General features: G+C 38.3%; 1 protein-coding gene across 6 annotated transcripts in view; it reads left to right on the top strand.

Moving 5' to 3' along the window:
• Positions 1-22,973, top strand: part of CDC42BPA (CDC42 binding protein kinase alpha) — a 180,204-nt gene that overhangs the window by 145,889 nt on the left and 11,342 nt on the right. For 2 of the 6 annotated variants that reach the window (XM_074167925.1, XM_074167927.1), the window contains 14 exons: positions 707-745; positions 3,872-3,991; positions 4,689-4,769; positions 6,776-6,881; positions 7,609-7,745; positions 8,033-8,172; positions 9,034-9,115; positions 10,269-10,485; positions 11,205-11,267; positions 12,199-12,792; positions 14,807-14,904; positions 16,356-16,440; positions 18,614-18,737; positions 20,046-20,163. In XM_074167925.1, the coding sequence (XP_074024026.1) occupies positions 707-745; positions 3,872-3,991; positions 4,689-4,769; positions 6,776-6,881; positions 7,609-7,745; positions 8,033-8,172; positions 9,034-9,115; positions 10,269-10,485; positions 11,205-11,267; positions 12,199-12,792; positions 14,807-14,904; positions 16,356-16,440; positions 18,614-18,737; positions 20,046-20,163 (2,004 nt within the window). The remainder of the gene's footprint in view (positions 1-706; positions 746-3,871; positions 3,992-4,688; positions 4,770-6,775; positions 6,882-7,608; positions 7,746-8,032; positions 8,173-9,033; positions 9,116-10,268; positions 10,486-11,204; positions 11,268-12,198; positions 12,793-14,806; positions 14,905-16,355; positions 16,441-18,613; positions 18,738-20,045; positions 20,164-22,973) is intronic. The other 4 variants (XM_074167926.1, XM_074167924.1, XM_074167928.1 and 1 more) reach the window with 3 other exon arrangements.

Genomic DNA, 22,973 nt, shown 5'->3' with positions numbered 1-22,973 from the left:
TCTCACTAGCTACTAGAAGCAATCATCAAAACATGAATTTGTGATTATTTATAGCAATAAAATGGAATCCCATTTTCCCTTGACAAAATTATTTCCCCCACTTGCTAGAAAATACTATTTTTCCTGTTTTCAACATGTCACGAATTAAAAATAGATTTCTTAAATCGTCCTGCAATCTGCCCTCACACCTGATCCCTGTGGGCTTTGGTTAGGCTAAACAAATCTGAACTTTGCAAATAACCACAGAATAAATCATGTTCTGAATTCTTACTATCAAACAGAGTAAGTGATAGTAATGTGTGGTGAGAGCCCTGACTCTACCTGCACATTCATAATTAAGTTTAAAATAATTCTGGTTCTTAATGCTACTTAAAATTGGACTTACTGTGTCTCCAAGAGATTGCTTTATTCATCTTGTTCAAAGTACAGTGGTTGGAACTGCAAATTATTAGTGTAAGGTAGTCTGCAGTTTCACTGCTATTGTCCAGTGTAAAACTACAGACTTTAAAATAACTGTTCCTTTTTTTTTTGATGTTTCTTCCCTGTTGTTGCCCCAGACTATCTTGTTTCTAAAACACTTTTAAAAATGAACATGTTTGTGTGTGTCTCAACACTACCCCTGGTGATACAGAGCCACGAATTCTGAGCTGATGTTATGTGTCACTGTTTGGTTTTGTAACATATTCTCCTCCTTTCTTTGTTAAAGCGCTCTCCTTCCTGTATTCCAGCTAACAAAGGCAGACGTGTAAGAGGCTGTCTTACTCTATGTGGCCCTTTATTTTTTGCCTGTTGTGTACATGCCTTTGTTTAATGTATGGATCGTGTATTTACCTCACTGCATGTCTTGTGCTGCTGCTGCCCTGTGCTGCTGCTGCTGCTGTGCTTTTTGTTGTTTTACAGCTGTGGCCTAAAAGCTTTCGGAGTATTTAATTTAATAACCCTACGAGCAGAATATCACAGTAACCGGAGAAGATGCTTTGGGTACTTTCTCATTTTGATAAGAAGGTTCTTTGTAAAAGCTGACCAGGTAGATGCAGGTTGGGAAGATGAGCAAATGTCAAATAAGGGCCCGTTTGTTTCCTTGCTCTTCGCAGAGAGAATGAGTTATGGGGAATTGCCTATAGAAGGTAAAGTTTGGCATTTGGGAGGCATGTCACAGCAAAGGTTAGAAAATATCACAGTACAGAGATAAAAATAAATGGGAAGTGAGGAATTGAGTAAATAGAGCATCAAGGAGAGCAGGAAAAATTCATACAAAGAAAACAGAGTTGGGTGTGTCATAGTTGGTTACGCTGGAGAGCTCTGTGGTGGTCCGAAAATCAAGGTGGATTTTTAAAAATAGTGTTATCAAAGCTTTGTCAGACCGAATTTCCACCAGGTATGTCCATTTTAAACTCATACTGCAACTTTTGTTACTTTTATACACCTGTGATGATAGGAACAGGAAAGCATACAAAGCATTTATATTGAATCTTCAGTAAATAAGCGATAATGCCCAACAGCTCTAACAATGACCTTCCCTCTGCAGTACAAAGCACACTGCTCAGTGTCTTAGGCAAGTTTACAGTAACTGCTGGGTTTTGTCGGCTATGGCTCTGGTTCAGAAGTTCTTCTCTCCTCAAGACGTGTTTATACACTGGCCCCTTTGGCTCAGGCCTACACAGCTGACACCACGTAGACAACTAAGCCTGGGCCTGTGGAGGACAACCAGGCTATTACAATTTGGTAGAAAATACTGAAATACGCTTTTGATAATCCAGTGGATTAGTTTAAAACTACTTTTAACAGTGTTAATATGGTCCATGTAAACTTTTGGCCATAGTTGAGTTAGGTTAGTTCTACTTATTAAAGCAAGGAACCTGGAGTTTACTGCAGCTTAAGGCCCTGTTTCTGCAGTAAAGGTGGTGGTTGAATTCCCTTCAAATTCTGTAGCAGTAGATCAGGTTCTGTGTGTTTTGTGGGCTTTTTGTGTTATAAGTAAAGTAAAAATACATTTGTTACTGCTTCAGCAGTTGTCTTCAACCACAAAGGCTTTGTAGCACATTCCAGAAAAGTTCCATCATTCATATCATGCTTGTACTAAATTTCTTTAAGAAACACCATGAAAATTCCTTGGTATGCAGATGCTACTTTGAAAGGGAAAGCCTTTGGAGTATCTGGAAACATTTATGAAATGGTAGTTAGATGTCTGAGTTTAACTTGCAGCAGAAAAGGAATGTCTGTTTCTTGCAATGAAAAATTTGCCTGTAGTTACTCATTTGGCTTATTTTTTAATAACACTTTTAAGAGGAAGGTAGAATTGTTCAAGGTTAAACAGTCTTTGAGTGGACTCCAAGTTATCACATGTTTAGACTCGATAAAAAAAATAAGTTTAAAGTAATTGAAACAATGTTGTGTGTCTGGGGATTTACTACTTAAAGGCATCAATTGTTCTAAGACTGGATGAGGCTTCCAATTATTATTTGCATCTGATAAATTTGAGCACAAAATGTTTGCTTTACTGCTGATTTTTGCCTCAATGCTTGAAACACATGATCTATGTGTAGAAAACAGGTGTATCCAGTGTGAGATTTTCCCGTTTTCTTTACAGAAATACTTGCAGGCATCTTAGTATGCCTAAGTTGATTAAGGTGATGAGCATTCTCCACCAGATAAGGTTTCTTTGAAGGCTATGATAAAACTAGAAGCCATCAAACTTAACTCACTACTATTGGGGAAAAAAAAAAAAAGAGAGAGAGAAAAATTAAAAAACCAGCAACTGCACCTGTTCGCTACCATGACTGAGTTTCTGGGGAACAGGACTGTATATGCATGTGTAAGATTGGCTTGGCAATATATTTTATTCCCCCAAAACCAGCAAAGTTTGTGGAATTCTTAGTATGATGTCAATGGCAAAGAAGATGGAAAAGCACTGGAATGTTCAAATGCTTTCTGTAAGTGTTGCTGCATATTTTAGATGGTGTGCAAGCCAAATCCTTAGCAATGGGGGGCTGATGATGGATAGCATTGCTCCAGAAAAGCCAGGCATGCAATGGAGCCTTCGGTAGGCCTCCAGCTTTTAGTTTTATTATCAGTGGAGAAAAGCACCCTCATCTCACTATAATTTATTTTTTTTTAAATATGAATTTACATAGAAAACTTTGATGTGGAGATGACTTGTTTTCAAGGAAGAATCCTGCATTCTCTGATTTTTCAGCTGCACTGACAAAAGATAACTTGTTATCCAAGATAACTGGTTGTACCTATATGCTTTGTTGTTCAGTGTACTTCTGTGTTGGGATTAGTTTTGTTGTATATCAAGGACTAGGAAAATATTCCTCTGAAGAAACCGTATTCCTGGTAAGGATATTTTTGGTAGTTCAAATGGGGTGCAGAAAAGTCCTCAATTCCCTGTGAATATAATTAACACTAACCTCAGGAAATATGTTATTTGCTCTGCCTTTTCTCCTTATTTTCTCCTAAATACGTTTGCAGTGATTTAGATGGGCTATGTGGGAATTCACTTCTAACAAATCTTTACTACCGGTGGGCAAAACCCAATAGTGTTTAGAAAATACTCACCCTTTAAAAATGCTGAATTACAAGTCTCCTCAAGTGTTTATCCAGGCCCCTGAACTAGCAGCTCTTATGCATGTGCTCTCCTCTCAGCAGAAGCCTTGGCGTGTTCATGTTCAATAATTTTCATTGCATTTTTGTACATTAATTAGGAAGTTGCTTAAAACTGAATTTCTATCCTCTCAGTTCTCTCTTAGGAATCCTACTGCTCCCTTATCTTATTTTGGTAAGAGTTGAGAATTCTTTTTTAATTATGTCTGTTATTTATTTTTTCGGTTGGTTTTTTTTTTTTTCCCCTCTTGAATTCTTCTCCTAGATTGATTCAGTTGAGAATTTTACATTGTCTAATACTCCATCACGGGATGAAGATAGCAAGTCTCACCTCCATTCAAGATCAAGGTCTCCTTCTACAGCCAGTGAGATTGAACCAATCGAGGTACTTGAGTCTTGACAAATTTTTGTCTTTTTTTACTTAGGGGTAACAGTTTCACTTGTATAAAAATTGCTATTGCAAATCCTTTTGTTTAGAATGAAGCTCACTCCTCTGCAGCGAGACTATTTAGGACCTTGTAATAGCCTTCTGCACTAGTGGTGAACTGCATTTTGGGGAATGTTGCATTTCCTTTCACATACAGTTAATTGATTAGGAATGGGAACTATGTTGAATCGATTATTAGATACGTCTCTCTTCATAACCTGTCTTCGCTCATGAATATTTAAGAAATGCTGGCATAAGGTTAAAGTTACACCATAGTTTGTAAGAGTGCACTTTGGAGTCCTGCTGAAAGTCTTGTCAATACAAAATATTAACCAGGCTCTGAAACTATAATAATGTATCCCCTTTCCCTGTTAAAAAATTTAACTCCTGTTTATTTTACATTAGAAAAGATTCAATCAAATGTTTAAGATAATACAAAGTTATTTTTGACGTTTAGAAGATGAATCGTACACATAATTTTGCTGAGAAATAAGATTTTGTTTTCTGAGTCCTTTCCTACCTTAGTCAGTTTGGTTCCATTGCTCGTAAGTTTGGGGCTGGGATGGGTGGGACGTTGTAGTCTTTTTACTTTATTCAGGCTTTCTTTGATAGTGTGTATTTGATGTCTTATTGATCCTCTGGGGACTATGTTCAGGTTACAGATCATCCTCCCCGTTCGCTTCACACACCAACCATGAGGACAGCATATATTGGATCGGGACTCTCTGCACCAAAGGTATTCAGTCAAACATTCATGACTTCTATATAGTAAAGGGGGAAAATATCACTCCCGGGCAACAGCTTCAGGAGAACTGTTTATTACAGTAATCTTTACCAGAACTGCCTAGAGGGGTTGTTTATGTGCAAGCTTGTTGCTTTCTGAAATGTAAAACCCCTCATTCTTAAATTATGTGGTGTGAAAAGGGATTTGATTATTGGAAAAACAGTGGTTTGGACATTAGAAAGAGGTAAATTAACCAGAACATGAAGAAAGGAAAAGGGACTTACTAGAAAGAGAGTGTTTTCTGGCATGTGTCTGACCAACCTGTCTCTATTCCCTGTGTGCGATAAAACTGATGTTGCTGTGGGCCAGTCTTGGATCAGCACATCTGTGCGCTAACTAGATGCTTATTTTTCAGAAAAGGCAAAGAGTAAGCCTAAAATGAACCTGTAGATTTGCATTTTTATAAGTAATGCAGAGTGAGCACTAAAGCACTGGGCTGGGAGAAGGAATTCCAGTTTTAGTGTTTTCTGGCTTTTTACTTGCATAAATACTGATTTTACATCACCTGTTGAAATTATTTTGCTGCTGGCCAAATAAGCCGGTCAATGTATGCTAATTCAGTGAATTATGTATATTCAAGCAAATGAGGAATAAAATGCAAGCTATTAAAGGAAAAATCCATGGACGAAGTAAGTTTTTCTAATTGATCTGTTTCTCTGCTTCAATAAATTGCAAAATAGCAAAAAACTTCATTTGTGTAAATGAAAGCTAAAAAGTTTGAGCAGACTGTTCTGTTGCAACATCTTAGTAGATCAATTTAAAAATGCTTTAAGTGCACTTGGAATCACGTGAAACGTTTTACTGTGCACATCACTTCATTTTTGCAAATATTTTGCTCAGTAAGTCATGATTGGCTTTCTAATTTATTGTGTTCCCTAAAGAACTTTCTTTCTTTATGACTGCATCAGTTTTAAAGCTGAGTATTGTTTCAAAGCAAGACATCCATCTATAGACAGAAAGCTTCCATTGTAACAGTAAAACTGTCATTAAATATGGATGAAGTTTGAGCCCTTAGGTGTGACATCTTATGCTGTGAAAAGCAGGAAAGCGAGTAAAATTTTAATATACCCACTCACTAAAGTAATCTGCAGAATTGTCTTATTTGAGATCACATACATTATCCAGGTTTTTTGGAGAGCCTTTGTGCTCACCCTGTGCTGTATTCTTTCTCTACTTACCAGTGGATTTAGATGAGCTTTAGTGTTACTTCACTGGGAGTTTTTTAGAAAAGCAAAGCAGCTTCTTGGATTTTATACAAGGCCTTCTATGAATCATATGATCACATTACATAGTCCTTTAGCCTTGCTATCATAGTATCAACACTGCCATCCTTGAGGGGAGAGAGAGAATTAAAACACTTACTCATGTGGTCTGTGTTCCCGAGAACTAACAAGAAGAGAAGCCCTTTCAAAATCAACATCATCTATACTATTGCTTTTAAAATGGGTTTTTTTGAAATTGCACGTGCCTGACACCGTAAAACTGAACTCTGTCATGCTTTCTGGCATAAAAATTAGAATTTTGGAAAAAGTCTGATATTTTTCTTTAAACAAAGGCAACACTCCTTACAGAGGAGCACTGAATTTGCAGCTTAGAAACTACTGTGGTAGGTTGACCTTGGCTGGCCCCCAGGTGCCCACCAAGCACGTACATACACACATTCAACTTCTAGAGTCTAACGGAATAATTTTGGCAACTTTCGTATCTGCAATGGAAGCAAACTTATGTTCTGAGGCAAGATCTGGTTTCCATAGTTTCGCTTACAGAGGATGGGTTTAATTATCAATAACAAGCACTGATAAGGAATTTTTTTCAGTCCATGTGTTAGGAGCTCAGATCTCATTTCAGCAAAAACAAATAAGCTACTTTATTTGCTCTTGTATGTGTGAAAAAAATAACTGTTCTTCGGAAGTGTTACAGGTATTAACATCTAACATCTTTGTCTGCTTGTTTCACAGCCTAAAGCCCACCAGTTTGTAGTGAAATCATTTAATACCCCAACAAAATGCAATCAGTGCACCTCTCTGATGGTGGGTTTAATACGACAGGGCTGTACTTGTGAAGGTAAGCGCTTGTGAAAGCAGGAAATGTGAACTGAAGTTCTTTCTTAGAGATGCAAATTGTACGAATAATGCAGGAGTCCTATATTTATATTTTGAATAACAGAATATATTCTCATGCTTCAGTCTTTTAATAGAAACAGCCAAACACTCTGAACATCTCATGTAACAGGTTACCTGGAGACACACTTCTTCCGCTCAGTGGTAGAAGAGCTTAGTTCAGTTTGCTTAAAATAGCAAGTAGGGCCACAGTCAGTGGACAAGTCAACACCTTTGCGTTCTGACTCAGAGCAAGACGTATAGCTTTGCCATTCAGTACCAGTTTTGCTGCTTTCCAGGAACAATTTATGGTAGGTTTGTACGTACACAGAATGACACTCGTCATTTAGAGGAGCTTTTTGTTTACTAGTAGAGTTGGGCCTAGAGGAAATCGTGGAGATTATCTCAGTATGAGCTGCTGATTAGGCTCTTTCGTACCTGGATGAAACCAGACTGTATCCACACACCTCTGAAAATGAGAAAATCCGAATTTAAAGCAGATAAAAGCATGAACTGCTGCTGTGCAAACTTACATTTCTATTTCAGTGTAGCAAAGTTCAGTGAAACTATTCAGTTGTTGGTCTTTTTTTGATCAAGGAGAGGATTCCTTTATAAATGTCGTCGTTATCATAGCTTTTGTGTTGCACAAGAAATAACCATCAAATCTTTTTGTTTCTTCTCCTCCTCACAAGTGTGTGGATTCTCTTGCCATGTGACCTGTGCAGACAAGGCTCCTGCAGTGTGTCCAATCCCTCCCGAACAGACAAAAGGACCTTTGGGAATAGATCCACAGAAAGGCATAGGAACAGCTTTTGAAGGCCATGTCCGAGTAAGTATCAGGTACCTGCATTTGGGGCACTTAGATTAAATTTGTTGTTTTCCGGAGGTGGAATTAAACTCTAATTGGCATGTTGGGGTCGGATGGATTCAATTATACCTTAAGATAACAGTTTGGAAAGATAAGACCTAAATTTTCACAGAGCAGCTCAATATTTTCAACAGTCATTCTCTCTCCATCTCTGTTGGCCATTGTGCTTTGAATTGGTCTTGAATAGCCTTGATTTTTGATTGCATATAAAACGTACAGAGAGTTGATCAGATTTTATCTTGCTAAAGGTACCCAAACCAGCTGGAGTAAAGAAAGGTTGGCAGAGAGCGCTGGCAGTCATCTGTGATTTTAAACTCTTCCTATACGATGTAGCAGAAGGCAAAGCGTCCCAGCCCAGCGTGGTAGTGAGTCAGGTCATAGACATGAGGTAAGCTGTTTGGTGCCATGTGGGAGCTTTTCAGAGGCACTGGGAGGTTTTTTCTGCTTTTCCTTTTTGAGAAATCAGTAAGCAAAATCCGGAGCTTTTATGAAACACTGTAATCCATATTGAGAGCCTCTAATTTTCTGGAAAAAAGCAGTGTTTGCCATTAGCCTGAACTCCACTTGTGTGTTTATATGTGGCAATTTAAACTCCTGTTACTACATCATATGCCAAAATGCATCTGTTCAGCTGTGTAAAGATCTGGAATGAATAAAGAAGGAAAAATATATTCTTCTGGGGTTGAATAGAGTTTTGAAAGACAGCTAAAACTTTGTTACAGGATAAAACTAATACAATTTTTGATTCAGAAGGGCTAAATAGTTTGTTCCCGGTATTACTGAAATAATACTAACTTCACTGAAGGTTGAGGACATTTAACATACCAACTAAGTAAAGCTCATCTCTGAACTAGGTTAGTTTATCTAGGGAGCCTCAAACAGCTGTAGTTTATTGCTTCTAGTTAGTTTGGATTTTTATCAAAGAGTTGGAGAGGTGTTCTTGGTCCACACTTAAGTTTGATTATGTTTGTTTATTTTTTAGAAAAAGGTTTCAATTTAAACAGACAAAACCCAGAAACTCTGAATAGATTTATCTCCATCAACATTTACCACTAATTAATTATGCAACATTGCATTTGTGAGTTTCATCTGCAGATAAAGAGGAAAGGATAATTTTAAAAATTAGCCCTCAGTACTGTCCTGTTGTGTCCTACACAAAACAGGGCTATTGGTACTATGGAAATATAAACCCAACCAGGCAGTTTTTACTCTTTAACTCTTTTCCAATTATGTTTGTGGTCTCCATAAGGGATGAAGAATTCTCAGTGAGTTCTGTCTTGGCCTCAGATGTCATCCATGCAAATCGAAAAGATATCCCCTGTATCTTTAGGGTAAGTATTATGTCTTGAACCCAGTAACCCAGCAGTACAGGGTTTCACAGTGTGAAATACGGTGCGTGTTCACTCACAGCTTGCTTGTATTTTATTTCCTTGGCAAATTCTGGCCATGTGGTATCCATGGCAGCAGCAGCAGCAATGCATAAGGATCTGTACATATAACATTTTTGTGGTAAAAATAACACTGGCACATTTAGACCAGTTCTTACCTCCCCTTTACATGGGTTTTGGTTGTTTAGACTTCACGATAAGACGTACTTTTCTCAACCCCCTGTTAGTCATTTGAAATTCTTCTGTTCTTCTTGCCTTATGCTTCACACTTTAATTTGTGGTGTTTTTCCTGAAGCTTTTATTTTATGTGTTTTCTTTGTATACAAGCATTGGATCTCAGAAAACTCCCATTCAGTTAGTCAATATAGCAATCTGGTGTAAAATGCTCCTCGGAATTTATGTCTATTACCTGATATCATCATTGGCTATCAGTGGCTTTTTCTAATATTCATTTTATTTTTACTAGATATTCTGTTGAAGCTTTGACCTCAATTAAATATCTTTGGTGTCTTCCTAATTCCCCTATCATTTCTTTGCTACACCGCTGTATTTCACTCCTTGTTTTTCTGGCTTTCAGACTGTGCATCACTCTGCATGCTGAGAGGAGATAAACCTACAAAAGGGGCTTTCATTTTTATCTATAGTAGCTCTAGCAAATACATGAAAAGGATCATAGATCATTCTTCAATAAAGACTATTCCTATTTCATGAAATTATTAATGAAAACTATTGGTCTTAAAAAAAAATACAGAATACTCTGTAAGAAATACTTTTCATTATAAAATTGCTGTGAGAAACAGATGACTACCTTATTAAGGGCAGACATTTCCAAATAATAGAGTAAATACAAACACGTTTAGAATAAAGCCAAAGTTTTCTCTGTTCTTTGCTGAGTTAGTCACACTACAGGTTTTTCTGCTGCGGGTTCTTGGTTGAGAATATAGTGTTTTCTACTAACTAAGGCCAAATTTTTGTGTTCTCAGTTCAGACAGCTAATTAAAAGGACACTTACAGGCATCTGATATCCTTGTAAAAATTATCATGATTAAATTTTTTATTTCTCATGGCTTAAAATATATGTTTCAAAATTTTCCAGGTCACAGCATCCCAGCTCTCTGCGTCCAGTAATAAGTGTTCGATCCTGATTCTAGCAGACGGTGAGAATGAAAAAAGTAAGTGGGTAGGAGTGCTGAACGAACTGCACAGGATCTTGAAGAAGAACAAACTCAAAGACCGCTCAGTCTATGTTCCCAAAGAAGCTTATGACAGCACCTTACCCCTCATCAAAACCACACAGTCAGCAGCAATCATAGGTATGGAATGAATAAGAAGGTAACTGTAAGAAAAATGGGTATCCTAAAAACATTCTCTTGTGTTAAATGGTGCTATCTACTGAACAGAGTAGTGTTTTTATCCCTGATGAAAATGTGTATGGGTTTGAGAGAAGTGCAATTCACCACCCAGTACTTTTGTCAGATTTGTCCTTAAACCAGGACACATACTCATAATTATGAATAATTTGACTGACGATTGGACATTACCCTTTTGTATTCTGTAAACATCATTCCTTAACTGGGCAAAATTAGTACTATGGGATAGATTATATAGTAAATCACTGACTTTACAAAATCTGGTTGTGGGATAAGAGAGAAAATGTAAAAGCAGAGAATAAATGTAGTGATTTGAAATGCTACTGCGTAAATATGTTAAACTCGGATTATTTAAATTATTTAAATGTGATATTATGGTTATTCCAAAGTCAGTAGTACACTTAAGTGCTCTGAATGGTTTGTTAAAAATTATGTTTCTTGGTGTTCTTTCTAGTATCAGTAGAAAAGACTTATTTTTTCAGAAATCTGAAAATCAGGAGGTTACCAGTGGTTTTTTGTCACATGAATATGTTGGATTTGGCTTTATATCTGTTTATTTCAAGATATTAAAAATTGTCTCTGTTAATCAGAATTATCACTGTTGTTGAAGAAGTATTTCCAAAGAAAAATAAACTTCTTTTTCTTTTTCCTCACTATCCTAGACCATGAAAGAATAGCTTTGGGGAATGAAGAAGGGTTATTTGTTGTGCATGTCACCAAAGACGGTAAGAGATTGGGAACTGGTAATAATTTCTTTAGTACTAAATAATCAGAAAGTGACTCTGAAACCTTTTTTTCTTGTTCAGTATCCTCTGGTTTAGTTTTTCTCACTTTACTACTTTATCAGCTGGACAGCCCCATGTGAGAGCTGATAATCAAGAAGGTGCTCTGTGTGCTTTCTGGTTTGGGTGCCATTTCCAGTAACAAAGATTTAACGTCTGGATTGCAGCTGTGAAGGTTTTGTTCCCTCATTTGAAGCAGGCTCAATACTCAGTTTAGACTGGGTTGCTCAGGACTTTGTCCCGTTGGGTCTTGAAACCCCCCAAGGATGGAGGATCCACAGTCTCTCTGGGCTGCCTGTTGCGAAGTGGAATTATTCTCTCAATTTAACATTTTCTTTGTATATCCAGTTGGAACCTCCCCCATTTCAGTTTCTTACCAGTTTATCCTCTTCTCCTACTGTGCACCTCAGTAAGGAGCCTGGTTCAGTCTTTTTTGTAACTTCCTTCTTGGTATTAGAAATTAAAATTTATGTTCGGTATTGTAAATAGATGTAATGACCGATGCCCAAGCTAATTCAGCAAGCAACATGTTTAATTGTATGTTTCGGTTCTTTGAGGGTTTTCCTTTATTCAGTAGTTTTGTAGCTATAATCTCTTTTTTGAAATGAATACAGAAATAATAAAGCACTTGCTACTGCATTGGATCCGCTCCTCTCTTTTTCAGGTGAGGAACAGCCAAAGGTCTATCCAGCATTGCCACACTGGTATTATTAAAATATGTTTTGGTTCTGTACTTTTAAATATTGCAGGGAAGCAACAAAGGGAATTTCTTGGGTTTACTTCATGGTTTATCTTTACAAATACATATGTTTTCATCAATTCACACTTCCACATTATTTATTTGGATTTGGGGGGGTTTGGTTTTGTTTTTTAGAGATTATCCGTGTTGGTGACAATAAGAAGGTTCATCAAATCGAGCTTATCCCTAACGAACAGCTCATTGCCGTAATCTCAGGACGAAACCGTCACGTGCGGCTTTTCCCCATGGCTGCCCTGGATGGAAGGGAGACGGAGTTTTATAAACTGGCAGAGACAAAAGGCTGCCAGTCAATCGTTTCTGGACACGTGCGCCACGGAGCTCTGACGTGCCTGTGCGTAGCCATGAAAAGGCAGGTCCTCTGTTACGAACTAAATCAGAGTAAGACACGTCACAAAAAGATCAAGGAGATCCAAGTCCAGGGGAACGTCCAGTGGATGTCGATCTTCAGCGACCGTCTCTGTGTGGGCTATCAGTCGGGTTTCTTAAAATATCCACTTCACGGAGAAGGTGCCCCGTATAGTCTGCTCCATCCAGACGACCACACGCTCTCGTTCATCGCACAGCAGCCAACCGATGCCATCTGTGCAGTCGAAATCTCAAGTAAAGAATACCTGCTGTGTTTTAGCAGCGTAGGGGTTTACGTTGACTGCCAGGGCCGAAGATCTCGCCAGCAGGAACTGATGTGGCCCGCAACTCCATCATCTTGCTGTAAGTTGCCGTGTGTTTCAGGGTACTTGTGTTAATATCCACAGGAAGGGAAGTTTGAGGATAATTACCTGACAGGTAAACTATCACATTTACTCTAGTTTTGACAACTCTCTGTAGCACAAAGAGGAATCACGGGTCAGGATTTCTAACTCTGATGTCCCATTGCTAAACACACGGCAAGGTCTCACAGCCAAAAGCATCAGGTCCTGCAGAGGCTCCTGAAACCTTTGTGCTTTCGCCACCACTGATACTGGACTGTTGTTCTTCAGAATCTTAAAATTTGATTTGATTTGGCTCAGCATTGTGATTTGAGCTTTCTTGATGTTCAGAGTCATCAGGATCTCGTCCTTTTGACTTGCTTTTCTCCAAGGGTGTTTATTCCTACTTACTGGGTTTTTTATTTTCTTTCCTTCTTCATTCTTTCCTCTGCAGTTTTTTCAGGAAGAAATTCTTTCCTGTGAGGGTGGTGAGACACTGGAACAGGTTGCCCAGAGAAGCTGTGGCTGCCCCATCCCTGGAGATGTTCAAGACCAGGCTGGATGGGGCTTTGAGCAACCTGGTCTAGTGGGAGGTGTCCCTGCCCATGGCAGGGGGGTTGGAACTCGGTGACCTTTAAGGTCCCTTCCAATTCTGACCATTCTATGATTTTTACTGACACTCTTCTTATTCATCTGCTCTGTTTGCTTTTTTAAAACATCAGTTCTTAATTCCCCACCCCCGGCCCCATCTCCCACTTCCCTTCCAAAATGCAGTGTATGGCAGGTAGTATAGAAAATATATTTCATAACCTTAAGGGAAAAATACTGTAATTTTTCAAGATTTCAGTTTCCAGCAAGAGCTGTGTTAAACATTTATTGCATGTTTTTTCAAAGCTAGGGGTTTATCTTTGTGACGGTTGGATGGAAAGAAGAACCTGCAGTGCCCGTCATCTTCATTTTAATGTCCTTCTGATTGGAGATAAAGATTGGCTGATTTTTAGCTGAGAGTATCTGTGAATGAGCCCAGTCTTATGTTGGTTTTTAAAATAGTCTGCCTTCTTGCCCCGCTGTGATAGCAGTACAGTCACGTTGCAGAGGAGAGAAAAGGTTCACCTTGGTTGAGTGAAGCCCTTCTGAATGTGGAAGGAGCAGCTTGTAACAGCTTGTGATTATTGCAATGGACTCAGAGAATGAATGAATCAAAAGATTTTGTGATAGATTGAAAAACAGGTCTTTTCACACATAGTTCGTCTATAGTGGTCATTGATAGTTATGGAAATTTTTTAATTGCTTTAAGTGAAGTGACTTGATGTTATTCCAATTCAGAATGGAGGTATATTTTATAGCAAAACCTGTTACATTTAAACACAAATTGGATGCTCTCGTTAGTCTTGGCTGATCATGGCAGTCTTGTTGCTGACATGGAAATGCTGAATTCTCCTTTAGAAGTGGTCCCAGTGTAACAAATTTAATCCTGGGGAAACGCGCCAGATGAGTTGCACGAGAATTCTCTTTACAGTTCACAAAATAAGAGAAGAAAATTAAAGCTAGAAGGGAACATGGAGATTTTTATGACTGTGTCATGGCGCTTAGTTCCAACTGAAGTTCATTTAGTATAGTCCGAAGACTAAAAGCTCAGTTCATTCAAATGACAGTTATTAAATAACAACAATGTATTTTCCTACCACATCATTGACAAAATAGGAGCTCTTAAAAAGAGGGCTTTTAGAAGAAAAAAACTTTGAACCGTATCAGTGTTTGGCAGAAGAAACTGTAATCCCTTGTAGTTCAAAAAGGAGTTTGGTTCTGCAAAGTTAAAAGAAAAGTCATGGAGGTTTTAGATTTTTTTGTGGTAGTGGTGGTTTGCCTTCGGAATAAATTTCTTGGCCTTTTTTGAGTTAAAACACATTTTGCAAGAATTGTTGTCATATTGTGGGGTGAGGGTTTTTGTAATAACTATGGTTAAACATAAGAAATAGTATATTTTGAGCCCTGTCTAAAAGCATGTGACTCTATATCTAATCCTTCCCCCTCAGGTTATAATGCACCATACCTCTCTGTGTACAGTGAAAACGCGATTGATATCTTCGACGTGAACTCCATGGAGTGGATTCAGACTATTCCTCTGAAAAAGGTAACTTGCTCTTTCAATATCAGTTAAAGAATATGTTAGATGGTCAATCTGGAGAATATGAGTACATTAGGCTTACTGATATTACTGTAGAGAGCAGTTTCTTGCTACTAATGGCATATGGCTTCATTGGGGCTGATTGCATCTATGTTATTGCTGGAAGATGATGGATGTTAAGATAATTAAATAGGCCTTCAAAAATCATATCTTCTGCTGCTTGAGAACATTGTAGACAGACAGGGTGAGAACGTTTTTGTTCAACCAGTACCAATATTAAAACCAGGATGATGTCAGGTTTGGATCACTTATCAAAAGGAAGAAGTTTTTGAGAACTGACACTTTCTTGAGTGTCAGTGTCTTGGTATTTAGGACGTGTTTGCTCAGCTGTATTTGGAAATAAAAAAGAAAAGTGTTTGGGTTTTTTTTCCCCCCATAGTTTAGACTAACTTCAGCTTTGTATTAGTGTCAACATAATTCCTTTAGCTGGTCATTCCAATGGCACAGAGCTACAAGAAATTTTCCTTGTGGTCTTGTATTAGACATTCAGTCTCTCTACATATCAATTTCCCACATGTCAGATGCAGACAAGGATATCATGGCAACGCTGTAAGGATAAATAATACAAAGATCAAGATGCTCAGCTATTAACCATCTTAAGGAGAGAAGAATAATCTGGTCTTTTAGAGAAAATTTCCTCTATTCTTTCTAATATCCGAACTTTGAGCACTTGGGCATTTTTTCCTACGCAGCAAAATGTGATTTAGTCCTTTGATTAATATTAGACTCAAGACCGCCTGTTTAATGAATGGAGCTACTTTCAACAGACAGGATTTGCTACATCAGACTCAAAAATGGTAGTTTATTACGAAGAATTACAATTTGCAGGCTCAGAGAGTGAAATGTGTCTGTCATTCTGAAGCTGCAAATCACAAATACCAGTAGGTTTTAGCAGTCTGTGTATTCTCTTAACCAGTTGCAAAGCATAATTGTGATGATACTAACACAAAACAAAAGCACAACTTATTGCTTTGTGTGTCTGATAAACAATATCAAATTGTTTTATGAAGTAGACTTCTAATGGGACTATTTATTTAAATGCTGGGAGGAATGGTGTTAAGCCTATGTCTTTAAGTCGAGTTTTAGGCAACTGTGCTCATTCTCCAAACAGAAGTTTAAAATCTAAAACTCTTTTCAACTCTGCTTCATGGCTTTATTGACTCACAATTGTCATTCTTGGGAGCAGGTGTGTGTTACTGGAGACACTGCTCCTCCCAGACCCCAGTTTTTCTGCGGAGCAGGCTTTGCTCTGACCGATCACACCGCTCCGCTCTCTGGGTGGCTCTTAACAGCCCACCTTTTATAGAGTTTATAACTCTCCTTGGAGCTTTCAGAATAAGATGCAGTATGTAAATGTGAGTTATGACTATTACAAGGACTGATTTTCCTTGTTTCAGGTACGACCCTTGAATACAGAAGGCTCACTAAACCTTTTAGGCCTGGAGACAGTTAGATTAATATATTTCAAAAACAAAATGGCAGGTAAGTAAAGAGAAGCCCATTTTCATCATGCAAATTTTTGTTTAGAAAGAGCATTTTTCTTTGGCCTGGATCTGTGAAAAAGGAGATTCCTTTCTGTAGAAAGGAATCTCTCAAATGTATGTCCACTTGTTAATATGGGAGAAAGCCAAAGCTTATAGATTCCACATTGATTGCAATATCTGCTATGCAGCTACTCTGAACCTTTTTTCTCCTTCTGAATATTCAATGAAGACTTGAATGGAGACTGGAGATAGAAAATAGAATGACTAGACGCTCCTTCAAAACCTGGAGTCGCTTGCCGGAATGCTCTCTAAAAACGCCTGCACAATTAAAGGCTTTAATAATGATCTTGGCAGTACTAGATTAAAATTAATATTATACTTAACCTAAACAAGCCTTTTGCAAGGATCAGAAAGTAACAGAATATTATATATTCATAAATTGTTACAAGGGCCACGTACAATTGTGTGCCATAGTTTTAGCTTCAGAATTCTATTTTTGTTATGAGTCATTTTGACCTTTTTTTGTTTTTAGAGCCCATTTCATAAGCATCCTCCTGAGTAATTCTCGTAACTTTTTGCTTAACCTCTTAGGTGGAGAGGGGATGTGCTTTGTTTTAACAATCAAAAGCTATACTTTTTTTAAGAACTATTCTGAAAATAGTGGAAATAAACACTCTAGAAACGTAGACTGCTGTTGGCCAAGTTTCAGTGTTTATTTAAATTGCTAGCAAACTAGTACAAAAGGAATGAGAGTGGTAGAGAGGGGCAATATGGTGGACAAATTTATAAATAATTTTCAAGTCTAATAAAGATTGAACACTAAAAACAGAGCAAAAGAAAAGAAAAAGCTGGAGAGCGTAAGATCAGAAGTAAGTAACGCTTCTCGCTGCCTTTCAGAAAAGGTTGCCAAACAGTAAAATATCTTCCAGGTGTATCTTCTTAAAAGTCTACAAGGTGATTTTTTTTCCTGAAGCTACTTCCTTGTAGATCCCACACGTCATGAAATCTCCAGTTGATCTTAAAGAAAGAAGAGATTTAAGTTCCATACAAAACCTGTTTTGGCAGTGAGCAGTAGGTGTTGGGTATGTTCAAGTTTATTAAGTGTAATTTTAGTCTCCATATATATTAAACAAGACAGAGCAGCTGCAGCATTCGTTCGCAGTAATGCTCCTATTGTATGATTATCACTGATGTACTTTTTATGTCTTCATTAAAGATGCATTGGCCAGACCTACACATATGGAAAAAATATCTTCCCTTTTCCCACAGTTGCACCAAAATACATCAGTGGTCAAACATTTCAACAGGAGTAGTCTGTTTGGAGCAGGGAATGAAAGAAAGAGAGTCTTACATTGAGTCTGTCAGACGATTGGCAGAACAAGACTGTTGCGGTGATTTTCAGTGAGAGCTGCCAAAGACAGAGATAGAGGATTGAGATCCTTTCCTGCCCACCTAAAGGTTTTTTTGGAAAGAATTAATCATAGAATCACAGAATGGTCAGAGTTGGAAGGGACCTTAAAGGTCATTGAGTTCCAACCCCCCTGCCATGGGCAGGGACACCTTCCACTAGACCAGGTTGCTCAAAGCCCCATCCAGCCTGGCCTTGAACACCTCCAGGGATGGGGCATCCACAGCTTCTCTGGGCAACCTGTTCCAGTGTCTCACCACCCTCACAGGAAAGAATTTCATCCTGAGATCTCATCTAAATCTCCCCTCTTTCAGTTTAAAACTGTTCCCCCTCATCCTATGGCTCCCCTCCCTCATCAAGAGTCCCTCCCCATCTCTTGTAGCCCCTTTAGGGACTGGAAGGGACTCTAAGGTCTCCCTGGAGCCTGCTCTTCTCCAGGCTGAACAACCCCAACTTTCTCAGCTTGTCCTCACAGCAGAAGGGCTCCAGCCCCCAGAGTATCTTTGTAGCCCTCTTGCTGGACCCGTTACAACAGGTCCAAAATCAGTGATACTTTGGGAATGCAGTTGCGGCAGCTTGTGTGTGAAGAAGGGTTAATCCTGTTGCTATCTAACAGAGTAGGTAGACAGTAGATTTAGTAAATAGTAGATTTGTTCAGGTTTGGGAAGTGGGTGGTGTCCAGAAGGATAAATTTTCTTTGCATTCAAATTCCATGAATGCTTAATTAATTGTCCCACCATTATCATATTTATATTGATTTCAGAGGGCGATGAACTGGTGGTTCCTGAGACGTCAGATAACAGCCGGAAGCAAATGGTTCGAAATATCAACAACAAGCGCCGCTATTCGTTCCGAGTGCCAGAGGAGGAGAGGATGCAGCAGCGGAGGTCGGTATTCAACGTGTCCTTGTCTTCTGTGCATGCATGTAGGTCCTGAGGGACAGTGACCAGTGCCAATGTGGTACTTCATGTGTTGCTTTCTGGAATGCCTGTTCAGATATTTCTGTCTCTTCACTATCACCGCCTTAATCCTCAATGTTTAATCTGTGTTTATACCAGTTTGGATATGGATATGCACTGGATACACAAGTATTCATTAGTTCTAATTAATTATGTGAAACAGCTGTAATTTGGAATGCATGTCTCCACATACTGTATGTATGTGTGCACATATACTGTATATATAAAGATCTGTAATAAACACTTTGCAAAAGGAGATTATGTTGCAATTTATGCATATGGATTAATTACTTTCAGACTCTGGTTCTGCTTTTCTTTCTGAAGGCAGTTCTACTCACAGGAGTATTCCAAGGCAAACGCTTTCTTGATTTATAGATTTAAGTACATGAACATTCTCTAAATCTCAGAAAACTCACCTTTTCAGAGGACATAGGACTTCAGGATGTGTTTTTAATAGAAGTCTTTAACAAGTCACAAATACTTTCCTAAATGGCAATTAAAATAGGTCTGCACTACTCACAGTGCTCATAGGGGATGTTACTGACCATTTATTGTCACTCAGTAAAGATGACGTGGTGCTGTGCTAAACTCCACTCTGAGAACGGAGTATTTCAGTTTTCTAACTTCCAACATCTTCTACCCGTGGCTGGCTCCCAGCTTTCGTTTCTCTTTGGCTCTAAGAAAAGTAACAGCTGTGCACAGTGGAGATAAAATTCCAGTTATTCTCCTTGCCTATTGTGAGCCGAATCACAGTTTGGTCTTTTAAATTTTTATTTATTCTGAGTTCTGAAATGCATCCTTGCCATTTTGAAGAGCTTTTAATTCTGACCACAGACTGAGAAAGGTACTGCAGTATTATTTTAATCCTATTTTCATATTTTGTACTTCATTTACATCTCCACTTTGTAGTGCATCACAAATGAGTTCTGCTTTTACTTATCTTACAGAACTTTTTATCAGCTCGTAGTGGTTGTATTTTCTCTCAATGTTAGTAACTACTGGGCGTGGGCTGTTGGCCAGCAAACGGCATTCCTTTTTTTCTGGCTCTTTGCCCTCTCCTCAAGCTGGATGCTTGTCCATCCCAGTCCTGATAGCAAGGGTTTATCACTGTTATCATGGTTTAGATAGTTAATTTCCATATAAAAGTATCTGATAATCAAAGCCATACATGTTTTATGAATGTCCATCCTCCCTTGCCTCGAATGAAATACCTAAATGAAGTATTTTCTCTTCCAGGGAGATGCTACGCGATCCAGAAATGAGAAATAAATTAATTTCTAACCCAACTAATTTTAACCACATAGCACATATGGGTCCAGGAGACGGTATACAGATTCTCAAAGACCTTCCAATGGTAAGTACCAAAGTACATGTGAAAGTGACTGGCTGCAACAGAGGCTGCAAATAAGTGAGAGAAAGACAAGTACAATTTTAAAAGTATATTCAGTGTTGATGTGCTTCATCTTGGGGGCAGCGTAACAAAGGAAATGGAGCTAAACACGCTCTGTTGTATGTGGAAAAATTTAAACAAAGACGATGACACTTGAGCATCGAGGGGAGGAAGAGAAGTGGCTAATGCCTCCTGGGTTTTAAGGCAGGTTGGCCTCTGATGGTGATTTTTGTGATCCATACAAAGGGACGAAATTAAGAGGATTTAAGCCTGTGTTCTTTGCAGGAATGGAAAGAGAAATTTCTTTCTCCGTGAGCTGTACTAGTGTAAGTTCAGTTCCTTTCTTCTCTTCCCATCTTTATCTCCAGTTTAGCCTCTCTCTTCGCAGCCTCTTTTCCTCAGGCAGTGGAACTGTCGCAGTTCAGCAGTGTGTAGTGCCCACATTTCTTTCCATCCCAAAGATGCTCTTTTTTATTTTCTCTCCAAATTAACTAGTCTCAATGAAACAAAACTTCTCGCATAAAAACTAACGTTTTAAGTTGAAAAATGGAAGGAGAAAACATGTAACAGCACACACGTGTTCATTTCCACAAAACCTTATGTAGGAAATACTCACCTGGAAGTTACTGAAATTTTTAATGAGCTAAAGACCAATTAATAGTTCGTAGGAGAGTGTCATAGTGCTTGCTTCAAGCTACCTTGAGCATCTTGTTTGTGTGTTCTGTATTGTTTTCTAAACTTGTCCACGATGACAGAGATGTGAGTGGGGAGATGCTAATCAGCACTGTAAGAAAGATGAAATTATATGATATTAAACAGATGATACGAGTTACCACCATAAGACAAAGGCATCACTACGGAAGTGCTGTCTAAAATGATCGTTGTTATTACTTGGAGTTTGTGCAGAAAGCAGCAAGTAGATGCTGAAATTGGGATCTTCAGATGCTGAAAAGCCCAAAGAAAACAACAGTAAGACTGGAAAATAAAGCGTGCCGTGCACCTGCACTAGTAGAGCGTAATGTCTGGTCTCCAGATACTCATTTACCTCCCTTTTGCAGCAAATGGTACTTTTATGTTACACTTTACCATAAAGGCTGCACGTTGTACACGAGCCCTTCTGACGCTGTGTTTTCCTTAGATAAGAACATTCAAGGAAAGGACGAGATTTACTTTAAATCTTGTACGAGAGACACTGAGGAAGCACTCAATAACAAATATACTCAGTGCAGTTGAGCAACAAACAACATTGTGTGTATGTTTGTAAGTGAGTAAATAATGAAGGAGCTGGTTCTAGAAAACACCTTACAAATCCACGGGAGGTTGGCGTGTAGTGTTTTCCTTACCTGGATGTGAGTACAGGTATGACTACTGTTAAAGAATGATAATTTGGTGCAGGGCAGGATGTAGATCAGAACCTCTTTTCGCCTTTCCATTTCTAGAGTGTTCTTTAAAATATTTCTGGGTCTTCTCGAGCAGAGAAAACAATCTGGTACTGCTAAAGGTAGGGGAAAAGACATCCCATTCCACACCATCAGTAGCTGAAAGTTCATGGGAGTCAAAAGCTGCAAGGACTCTTAATCAAGCCTCAAATCTGGCAAATGTAAAATGAATAATAATTTTATCTATAGAAGAGGATTTTCTAGACTTACAGGGATTAATATTTCTTCAGCTTTGTCATCACTAAATGGCTTTTAGCTTTAAAGTCATTCTAGTTATGCAAGCCTTGTATTAGCTCAGAGGTCATATTTGAAGTTTGGACTGGTACTTTGCTTCTTACCAATCAATATGATGTTTCGAAAGACGTTTGTGAGTCGCTTTCCACACTTAAATGTGATGAGAAGACATTAGAAATGTGTACAATAGGAAATTGATTTCTCTGGTGGTTCCACTGCTGCAGCTTCTTTTTAAAGTTACTATTAAAAAACTCCTTTTGGCAAGTAGGTATCAATCTTAATGCTAGGAGATGTCACTGCAGATAAAGCAGATTTGACGTGTATTTTTCCAGCAGCTCCGTGCAGTATCATACTATATTTGTATTCCTAACATAAGGGATACAGAATCATGGGACTTGAAAGTGTGTGAATTTTAAAGCATTAACTTGAGGTTAGGAAATAGATGTTCTATCAAGAGCTACTTGGGTCCAGGCAGCTTTTTCTTTTTCAACAGCTTCCTGTAAGGTTTTTGGCTGAAATAAGTTTTCATTTAGTCATTTCCAAACTACCTACTTTGTTCCTCAGGAGCAAAAATATAAGAAAAAGAATTGTGCGTGCATGTGATGTTACGTATTGAGTATAATGTTTTATTTGAAAAATAAATTTAGAATTAAAAGAGAGGATGGAAATAGAGAGAGGACAGTCCATGGAGAATCAGTACACGAGATAAAGAATACCCTTCTAACCCTGCATACAGTTTGTCTGTAGGAGGGTTTCTTTACAAGGACATGGAATTATTTCACTAGATTCATACCTTGTCCAAAAATGTGAATAGATTTTTTTGTTGTTCTTCTTCTTAGTATGTGTGATGATTTTGCAGCTGGAACATCATCTTTGTATTTTTAAATAGATCAGTGTGTTTCTGAAGAAAAAGGTTTTATCTTTAAAGAACTATGGGAAAGATCACAGCGTTTTACTTTGCTAATGCCTGTTTCTGTTTATGAAAGTGAATGATAAAATACATTTTTGCATTTAAAGAGGGCTACCACTAGGTGGAACAAGTAGTGCAAGGCTAATAGTTTTTCCTCATTGTCTTTATCCAACTATTTTAGGTGATAGAGC

Source organism: Numenius arquata, chromosome 2, assembly GCF_964106895.1.
Source record: "Numenius arquata chromosome 2, bNumArq3.hap1.1, whole genome shotgun sequence".
Taxonomy (NCBI): Eukaryota; Metazoa; Chordata; class Aves; order Charadriiformes; family Scolopacidae; genus Numenius; species Numenius arquata.
The sequence above is the reverse complement of the archived record's forward strand: the minus strand, read 5'-3'. Positions and strand labels throughout refer to the sequence as shown.